The sequence below is a fragment of the Dermacentor albipictus genome, chromosome 7 (genome assembly GCF_038994185.2).
Source record: "Dermacentor albipictus isolate Rhodes 1998 colony chromosome 7, USDA_Dalb.pri_finalv2, whole genome shotgun sequence".
NCBI lineage: Eukaryota > Metazoa > Arthropoda > Arachnida > Ixodida > Ixodidae > Dermacentor > Dermacentor albipictus.
Genome location: NC_091827.1, coordinates 14,170,484 through 14,180,999, shown reverse-complemented (window position 1 = coordinate 14,180,999; position 10,516 = coordinate 14,170,484). Strand labels below are relative to the sequence as shown.

Below are 10,516 nucleotides of genomic sequence, written 5' to 3'. Positions count from 1 at the left end.
TCAAGAGACGTTATGCTACCCACAGTTAGATAGAAAGGAGACAGATTTCCGTATAAGGCTTCTTCCACCTACAATAGCTTAGCTAAGGAACGTGTGTGGTATTGAGATGAGTAGCCAAAGAGCACAAGCCGAGGTCTAATCTTGCAACCGTGGACATGTGCTGACAGCGCGAGACCACGTTAACAATGAGGGAGCCTGCAGCATAGCTAGGAACTTGATTACATCAGTGCTAAAGATTATGGGCATTTCTTCGAAAAGGCATGGCAAGTAAATAAAGGAGAGCATTTGTATTCATTTGCTATATTTGAAAGTTTGCAAAACTGAATTGGGCTTAATAAATGCTGGAGAGTGGTCACTTATTGGTGGGAACCCAAACAATGCTCACCTTAATGAGGCTGTTTGTGTGATCCATCCGCCGCTTCCTACAACGTGCCGCAGCCAGTTTGTTTCGCTCCCTCCTAATTCGCCTTCGCTCTTCTTCTTCAGGACTCAGCTGAAAAGCAAGAAAATAATAATAAGCAACTGTCAGGATCTGGTAATCATATTCATAATCATGTTTATTATGGTAATCATAATCACACAAGAAGCTTGCTTTAAGAAAGGATATCAGAGGGCCTCCGGTCTACATGGCACGAACATTGTAGCAATAGAGAATCTTAGCTTGTCCACAAAATTCTTACCATTAGCAGTTTACCAGAGCTATAAACAGAGGCAGCAAAGCTGGCAGTGACGCCCTGTGGCGCTTTGACCAACTACAATGTATTTGAAAACATCTTGTGTCGTGCAAGTGTTTTCCAACAAATAATAAAAACATGGCATGCTAATTATGTCACTACCGACGCTTTACACCAGCAGGTCAGCAGAATGTGGTAGGTCAATGCATCATTAGCTTTGTGTGCTCTCTCATTAAACGTAGTGTCACATGTTGCAACCAGCATTGTTGTTGCCGTGCGCCTATCCGGTAACCCAGAGAACTGCAAACAGTAATTAGTTTGGGGACAGACTAAAACTCCCAAATAACAAGCCTGAAAGTCGAGCCCTTTCACAATGCTACCCATGAAGGAATACCGAATGCATGATATGAACAACATTTGCCCTTTTCTCATCGAGATGCAAGATAGAGGAACACAGATGTGCAAAATTTTATGCAGTACATCTGAATTAGCTTAAGCAGCACTGTGGTAATTCACTGGCACAAAGAAGACCCACAACAAAATCTTAAAAGGGGTGATTTTTGTCCCCACCTGCAATTGATTTGGCTATCGCCTCTCATCATTTCAGGCCAGGGATTAATATAGTTTTCACCATTATTTTTTTGCGATTTCTGATGACACTCCCAACTATATTCTGTTTTAGTGCTCTATGCACAACTCTCCGTCACTCTCTCTTTTTCTTAACTTTTCTTAACTAAGTGGTTGTTTACAACACACTACCATTCTTTAAAATCACACAACTCCGAGCAGAGTTCTGGGGTGTTGTCTTTATAAAGCTTGCTTAGTATCAATTGTGAATAAAGGTTTGATTGGTTGATTCATTGACTGATAATATCCGAGACTAAAAAACCAAATGAATTCATGTACTCATTAACTGTGAGATTGGCCTAGCCCCACCCCCCTCACGTTGCAGTGTGCGGAGTCTCACCTTTTCACTCCTGTTGGGCCTCCTGCCACCACCAGTGCGAGCTGGCTTAGGGGGCAGAGGTGGCGATGGTGTAGGTGTGTTGCTGATGTGCCGAGTCACTTGCTGCTGCTGCAGCTGCTGCTGAGTGGTGCACGGGGGAAGCCAGTCATCGTCCACCTCTTGCTTGATCGTCACCATTGGAGGCTGCTGCTGCTGCGACCAGAAAGGAGGAGCCTGATCGGCTTGAGCACAACACACATCATGGAGAACAACAACATCAATGTTACATACAATGTCATAAACGACTAGGTCACTGAGGCGCCTAGGATGGCAGCTAGTTCAAAAGTGCCACCTGCTTGGGTATTGCAGGGCTTGAATCCAGTGTCACAGAACAGGCCGTTGCTTAATATTCACATTGTTGGGGCATCAACTAGGCAACACACGTGGCGTACTAAATCCAAACTTTACCACCAAACTGATATTAAAGGGATAATGTGGGGCATAATGTAAAATGAAAAACACTACTTTGCTCTGGTCCACCGAAGACTATTTTTCTTAAGGATCCACCTAAAACAGCTGATTACAGATTATCTCCACCTGATCTATATAAGCATCTGAATACCATACAGAGGAATGAGTAATCGAGCAAGACCAAAAATGTAACTTTGTCCTTTGCTCAGATAAAAGCATAATTGTCTTTAAGGTACATTCATACAAGTTGAATAACAGTAAAACTAAAAGCACTGCAGAGACATAATTTCACAAGAATGTAATATAGAGGTAAAGCTAGGCAACAATGAGTTGAGACTAACCTGTTGCTGCTGCTGATGCTGCTGCTGTTGCTGCTGCTGGTACTGGGCAATGTTGACCACGGGTGGCACGAAGCCAGCTTGGTGTTGATGCTCCATTGGTGCTGGAGGGACCGACTGCAGCTCCAAGAACGACTCCTCTATGTTCTTCAAGGTTGTGGGAGTTAGCGTGGAAGTGGTGCGTGTTGGGATCCCAGTGATTCCCGAAAAATTGGAATACTGCAAAGACAACAAAACAAAGGTCGCAGTTGAGTTGACAGTTGCTAAATTCCACTACGGGGCTGACAGAGAAAGCTCATCTTCATACAGAAATGATGTCTGACTGAGTAACAGTGCAGTGACAATAACTTATGAAACTAAATGAATAAATAAAGGAGGATAACTAGACGGCTGATGTATAGCGTCATGCAACGAAAATGACACATGGTCAATGGCTGTGTGTCTGGGCATGATTGATAGGGCTATTCGAAAAGTCACTTCATGTGGAAAAAAAGAGCGCTTTCGGTGCATTTATACACTTCTCTAATGAATGCCTTGAATAATTTTTTTTTCGTGTTTGGTAGTTTGCTGTTCAATTATTTAGAAAATTACGTCTGTACTAAATCATAATAATAACAAATAAAATATGTCTGTTTTAAATGCGGCACGTGCACATCTTTTTCATTCAGACATGTTGAGAAGGTATCATCAATTAACATCACCACATCATCCCCGGAAAGCTATCCGAATACCAGGGAAAAAAAAGTCTAAATCCTCCCTAGGAGATCGAACGAAACCGAATGAAAATGAAAAGAGTCGTGCACGTAAACGACGGGCGAAGAGGGCTACGAGCACGAGCGCCTCTGCGGCGGCTGCAACTTCTTGCAGTCAGTGCCGTGCACGGCTAAGTGCAATGCGGGAGAAAGATTACGGTCAAGAGGCGAGGCCGTGCGATCGATCAGAGGCACTCCCACGAAAATACGTCCCCGTTTTTTTCCGAGAAGACAAGTTTACCCGGAAAGAACGAGAGGGAGGCCGCCGCTAGCGCTCATCAAGCGACGCGACAATCAGTCCCCCCCTCCCCCGGTGTCGCGCCGCTCGTTAATCGATGGCGCCAAAAGTCGGGTCCGCGTCAAGGGTGCAGCACCAGCGATCATTCGCATCTCGAAACGTTCAGTGGGCGGTAGGGAATGATGCGCAAAAACAATAATAACGCGAAACTGAAAACAAGAGCCCCTTCAATAGGCTTGTGATCGCGAAGAATAATAATTAAAAAAAAAAAGAGCGAACTCGTGAGCGCACACGGATGAACTAGGTTGCTAAATGTTGCTAGTCTTGGCTCAAACGCGACGTTCGTCACACAGTTACTTCATGCCTTCCGACCGAACAATCGTGTCGGAAGGTCGCGCCAACGTTCGGGGAAGACAACTTCCACGGTCGACACGCAACGAGCTTCGCAACAGCGAGCGCTTCGCAATATCGAGTGAGCACGACAGGTGGCGTCCGAGCGGGCCGCGCAGTAACCGCATAGTACGGTGCACAGGTGGAACATGCCACCGCTCTGTTTTAAAAGGGAAACGGTCACCATCGTCGTCCAGTGCCGCCTTCTGTCCCTCGGCGAAAGCGCCGGCGTGTGTCCTTTTCTCTCGCCGGGCCGCAGACGCAACAGGGGCAGCGGAAAGCGCGCCTTCCCGCAGTAGATTTCCACCCGCGAAAGCCCAGCACGCGGTGGCCGTAAACACTACTGCGAGAGGGCGACCAGCAGGCACCGCCAGCCACGCGCACAAAGCGGGTCAAGGGTGCGCCGCAGTCTACGGCGCGGCCGATCGTCCGGCCCTCGGGGGGCCCCCCCGAAACAGCGCGAAACCCTCGTTTTTTTTTTTTTCTCCTCCGACGACGACGACGAGGGGCCGCCAACAACGCCACCACCACGGACGTTAGCCACATTAGATGCGGAAACGTACCGCCGCCAGACCTCGTTTTCCGATTCGCTTCCCCCGCAGTTCGCCTTGTAGTGGGGCGCTTTTTTACCGTCGAGATGGTCCGCCTCGGCAGAGTAAAGGGTGAGGGGCGAAATTCACGAAATTTTCCTGCCCACATTGTGTCCGCAGCCAGTGCAGTAGTAAAAAGTCATAAACAAGCAAGCCGCCCGCCGGCCTAATGGAAGTGCAGTTAGAGGCAGGTGAAAGCTGTGCGGAAGTTAGCGTTTTTGGCTACCTGGAAGATGAAACTAGCGTTAGAGCGCGACGATTCACGAGTTGAGAAACGAAAAAAAAAAGGCTCTCGATTCGCATCCACAATCTCGACAGTGGGCCTTGAGCCGATACGCACTTACGCCCAATGACGTGTTTTTCTGGAGCACTCGAATGGCGTGGCTGCCGCATACATTAACCGCAGCCTGGGCTGAACTCGAATCGACTTCCGGCGAATTGAGAGCCATATAGCGTCCTACTGAAATAAAGCACTACAGTGACCTGCAAGGGTCCCAAGGAAATAGTTCACTTAACTGAAAGTTCACTAGAACATGGAACAGCACGCGGACATCGAGTCAAAAGTGTGAAATGCAATTTATGGAGTTAGGTACATAGATATATACGAACTGCGTAACAGTGACGTTGCAGCCTATCTCATTCAATATATATATATATTCTCCGGGACGAATACTGGAAACAATTTCCAGATCTGGACAGTGGCAACCAGCTCACTGTCGCACTGCGCATTAGGCGCCGCTGGAGGCACAAATTGGGGGCGGCGGCATCGGCTAGGCCAGCACTGCAGGGCGCAAGACTTCGTTGAACTGATTTCAAAACTGAGCCCGGGTCCACAGATCAAGGTCGTTCAACTGAAATATTCGCTATTCAGAAATTCGTTGAACTGAAAGATTTTTTGCATAGAAAACAGGAAAACCGCCGCGGAATTTTTAAAAAAGTTCGTTATTCTGAAACATTCGTACAACTGAGAGTTTAGTGTACGCTATAGGAACGATGCGGCAGCCCACGCGGTTTCGAGCCCCAGTCAGTTACGGCGCCACTGTTGAGCAGGAGGGCAGCGTTCAGGCATATGTGCCACGTATCTGAAATGGTGGCGCAGTGGCTTGGGCGTTGCGCTGCCAAGCTCGAGGGCGCGGGATCGAATCCCGGCCACGGCAGCCGCATGTGTAGCGAGCATTTCATTTACATATCACGAGTTCAAAGCGACGCACCGCCGACCTATAGTGGTCGCCCAAGACTGAGAACAAGAGGGAAGAAAGCGCCCGCAGTGTCCCTGTCACCGTGGCGGCTAATGCACTTCGCAACAAAGGCACGCGGGCGCGCGAAGGACTCTACGAAAGCCACACACGTGATTGCCGCTTCGTCCTTGCAAGGAAGCCTACATGAGCGACAGCTGCGTCGGGATGCACGAGGAAAAGAAGACGAGGCATTGTGTGTGCACCTCCAGCCACACCTCGACGGAACACTACACTTCAGTCTAGCGTTCAACGTGCGGAGCCACGCTGTGCGCGCCAACGTGACTATGTAGTCTCGAGACTGTCTTGCAGCGAACGGCAAGCTGTGGTTGCCAAAGAAGGCTCCTCGGCTGGAGCAGTGTGACTGGGGAAGCAAGAGGGGTTTCGTCAGAAAGGTCAATCGCTTTCGCCAAAGCTGATGCCGTTAACGATGCAGCTGTCAAGAAGGGCGATTGGTCGGTGGCACAAAGGGAGGTGGTTGGGGTACTTGGGCGAAGGGTGTGATGGTGGCACATTGCACAGACTAGCACGACCGCGTAGCTCATGATGAGCCACTGCTTTCGGTGCTCCCTACAGTCAATGCTAAGCCTCCACTCCCTTTGTCCAAGGACCCCAACCGCGTCCAATTCGTACCTCCGACATTGCAGATCTTTTGCAAACGGCATCAGCTTTGGCTTTGACTGACCCAAACGAAACCCATTTTGCTTCCCCAGACACATTGTTCCAGCCGAGGAGCCATCTTTGGCAACCACAGCTTCCTGTTCGCTGCAAGAAAGTCTCGAGACTATACACACATAATCAAGTTGGAGTGCAAAGCGCTATTCCGCACGCAACTCCTTTTTTTCCTTGTCAAGTACAAAGCAGCTGTCAGCCAGACATCACGCCGTGCGATGATCTACCTTAACGACTCCTCCTAGGAGTGTTAGTAGTAATTCATTGTTCATATATATATATATATGGATAGATAAAGCAAAAGGAAGGCAAGGAAATTACTACTGGTCGCAGTAACTACCACGTCATCATTTCGGTTTTGATTTCAGTTAGCGCACTTGTAACGACGACGAGCGCTCGTCACGTCCGTTTTCATCGGCGTATGTGTGCCAATTTGCGGGCCTGTTCTTAATACCTCTAAAGCATTTCACCAACTAACCCAACCAAAAATACTCCTAAGCCCATTTTCAAAGTACTTATTGTATCTGTTTTATTGAATTCACGCGTTTGTTTTCTTCGCTCTGTAACGTTTTATTTTCCCGTTATTTCTTTCCTTGGCCGCGAGACAGTTCCGAGTGTCACCGACGGGTGAGGCGGCAATTGGGATGTTGCGGTGAGCTATCATCTCGCGTTATATTAAGCATTCCGGTCGGTCTAGCTGGTACGAACCCATAGTTTCGGGTTGTGAGTGTTCTGTTGCCAGTGTCCTCAACTAGCAAGCACTACACAAAGCTATGGATCCAATGTCATGATTTAAATTATGCGAGGGTCAGGCAGTTCGTACGTCGTCCCACTCGTGTAAGAATACAGTCACGAGAACAGATATATGTACGCGGAGACGGGAAAGACCGATAAGTTTTCGCCTGAACACGAAGATGTAAGTGAGATACATCGCTGGGCACGACGGTGCACCCGCACCGGCCAGAAACCTGACAACCGGCCACGGACCGAGTGAGTGATGACACCGCGCTTTCCACGCCGAGGGTGGCTATAAAACTGCAAGTGCGGCCAGCGTTGCCGCGGGAGAGGCCTTGGCAAACGCGCCGGGCGCTGACAGCTTCTTCGGCGCGAATCCAGTTTGGAGGCCACTCTTCGCCCAGCCGTTGTTTCGACACACTTTTTTTTTTCCCATTTCCTTCCTCACAGCCTCAAAAGCGGCGCCGCCCAGTGGAGGAAAAGAAACACATGTAACGGCAGTCAGATGTAGCGGCGACGGGGACTTTTTCTCGCTTTTAACGACAGCGCCAAGCGATGAGCGTGCTTCGCATGCGGACGACGACAGCCGGAGCGAGGCGGCGTACGCGTTGCCACGTGTTTTAAGAGCACACCTTCACACGCACCGGCACGGGAGGCGTCTTCAAGCAACGAACCGCGCCCTGCGAGAGCCAACTCCCGCAAGTTTCCTACAAACATTACTGCAGGTGGCGCTAGTGTCCAAGGGAGCTGCAAGCATGGCGGAACGCTGACAAATACCGCCGCTGCGTCGAATCTGCCATCTTGCAAGCCCCGATTGGCTTGAAACCCCGACATGGCGTAATTAATGTGCGTTTGCCCTAAGCTCGTCTTTCTGGCTCCGTACGATTCTCCGACTCTGCAGAGCGATCATTTTCGAGACAAAAATTGCGTTCTCAATGCAACAACTGGAATTGATTGATTAGTCACGTGCACGGAGACCCACTGCCTCCACGTGTTTAGATAATGAGTGCCTGGAAATTTATCGAAAAGACAAAGCGGTATAGACAACGCCGAAACAATGTTTTCAAGCTGCAAGCACGAAGACTGTAGATAAATCAATGCAATAGCCATTCATTCACACGGTAGCCAGGCGATCGCAGCGTCAGTTTCTTCCTCCATGGCCCTAGTCAGTAAGAAAAGCTGCTCCCAAGTGCGTCATTCGTGCTACAGTCAATGTCAGAGCAACGGTTACGCAACTTGCGCAGCGACAAAATGGCTGAATTATCGATAGGTCCAATGGGTCAAATGCGTCTATTACGTTGCTCCGAAGGCGCACATGGACAGTGCTCCCGAATTTCGGGGCGCGGAATGCCTTCCAAGCTTTTGACAAGGCTGCATGCAGTTTTTTTTTTGTTGTTGTTTCCCTGTATGTTGGCCCTGCGACACAAAATCCGTGATGCATGCACTTTACGTTACGTGTATTGTTGGCCAACATGAGAGGGGATGCCCGATTTGCTTCGAGTAACACCGACTGGGAATGCTTTTTCGCACCGACAATTACCAGCGTCCTTCAAAACGGAAGCTATGCTCGACATGCCTCGGCAAGTTTGGTCCGAGCCTCTTTTGTGTTCGCCAGCAATTGTTACTCAAATTTCTATCTAATTTTCGATCCCGCGAATTCTTGGTCAGCACACGACTACCGACAAATTTTGTTAAGCTTTCACGGGCTGTAGCTTCTACATCGAGGTTCAAGCAAGTTTCTATAGTCCGACGCTACATACGTTCTACGGAGCCCGACTTGTTGGAGTCAAGACTGTCACAAAGATACATTTCAGGCTTTCCCAGGGGCGCACTCGTTTCGTTCCGTTACCGTACGACCAAGGGTCCCATCAAATCCGCGCGCACGAAAAGCGAGCCACAAAAAAAAAAAAAAAAAACAGAACGAAGCGATGAAAACGAGCTCGAACACCGAGAAGAGAAGCAACAAAATGAATGGAATCGTCCGCGAGGCACGTACACCACAGGTGCGCGCGGAGACAAAAGGCAGCCCGATAGCGCCGACGAAGCTGAGAAAAGGATAATACCAGAGAAAAAAAATTAAGATTAAGGGTTGCGGGAAAGGGATGGACAGAGACGTGCGGGCCAAGCACAAGCCACCAACGCAGCCAAGCCATGCTCAAAAAACGCGTGCGGCCTTGAGCGCGACTTCGCAAAAAAAAGGAAGAAAACTCCGCGTCACGAACGCACGCACGCACAGAGCTGAACAGCGCGAAAAGACCTCGCACCGGTTGCCGCTCGAGAGAGCAGGGCAGTTCCATTGCTTACATTTCAAGGGCGCCGCCAACCAGCCAGTCAAGGGCTGTTTAAAACAGAATCCTGCGGGCGGCAAGCGTGGGCGTTTGCAAAAGGGGCGAGGGACGACAGTGTACAGGCGCGGGGCCATCGAACGGCGGGTCCCGCCATCGAATTCGAGCCTCCTCGACGTGCCGACAACGCCGCGGTCCTCGCGAACCGAAAAGATCGACGACCCGTCTTCGTTCGTCGGAGACGAGAGCCGCGGGAAACGTGCACGGGCATGTTCGGTGCACCCGCCCCCGAAGGCCTCGCTCGCTCCGCCGCCAGTGTAGACGTCTCGCGTGTGCGCGTCGCGTGACAGCGACCCGTGCCCAATGAACTATGCATGGATGTACAAATGCACGCGACTGCATAAAAACACAGGGCGCCTGAGCGGAACGCAGCTCGCGACGTTTATCGCCCGCCCCCCCCTGAACAGACTTGCGAGCGCCGTGGAGCGTGGCCGGCGGTGCCGAACTGGTAATTAAGAGGTGGCCGGCCGACCACCCCCAACTCCGGGCAGGACTTGTTTACGCTCGAGAGACGCATCGCCGCACTTGTAAATCCAAGCCTTCGACAGCTCCAAGCTCTGAGGACGCGGCACTGGTGCGTGAGTGACTAAACGGCTACCTGGACATGCAATACATCTAGCAGTATCATGGGCGCCGCCGCCAAACAAGAGCGCACACGATTATCGCGATGACGAAATGTGAGCGCGAGAAATCGGTCGCGGTAAAATCCGTGGCACTACCTGTGGACGTTACAGCTGCTAGAAGACACCGGCAACAGACGAAAGTTGACACGAACTTGTCGAGCGAAGGGACAAGCGGCGGCCTCTTGCGAGCAGCAGACGACGGAATGCCGGCGAGCGTTCTCGATGCCGCCGCTGTATCCAGGGGAAGGCCGGGCTCGAAAAAAGAACAATAGGGGGTTGATTCGGGCGCTGCGACTTGGCAGCGGTGCGGTTAGGACCTCCGCGGCGTTCGGGCAAGGCAGGCGAACCCCCCTCCCCCCTCACCGACAACGAGCAGGCACACACCGGAAAGGCAAGCCGGTGATGCAATGCGCCGACAAACGTTAAAGAGAACTCCGTTCGCGACGACCAGCAGAGTAGTAAATCAAGAAATAACAAGCAAACCTTCGCGATAGTTTCAACCCGCAG

General features: G+C 50.4%; 1 protein-coding gene across 7 annotated transcripts in view; it reads right to left on the bottom strand.

Moving 5' to 3' along the window:
* The window catches only part of LOC139047711 (transcription factor kayak-like), a 93,017-nt gene that overhangs the window by 4,114 nt on the left and 78,387 nt on the right, over nucleotides 1–10,516 (bottom strand). For 2 of the 7 annotated variants that reach the window (XM_070521671.1, XM_070521668.1), the window contains exons 2-4: nucleotides 2,433–2,648; nucleotides 1,642–1,830; nucleotides 386–493 (exon numbers count right to left, since the gene is read on the bottom strand). In XM_070521671.1, the coding sequence (XP_070377772.1) occupies nucleotides 386–493; nucleotides 1,642–1,830; nucleotides 2,433–2,648 (513 nt within the window). Of the gene's footprint in view, nucleotides 1–385; nucleotides 494–1,641; nucleotides 1,855–2,432; nucleotides 2,649–3,993; nucleotides 4,259–10,105; nucleotides 10,128–10,516 lie in introns of those variants that run through there. The other 5 variants (XM_070521669.1, XM_070521666.1, XM_070521673.1 and 2 more) reach the window with 4 other exon arrangements.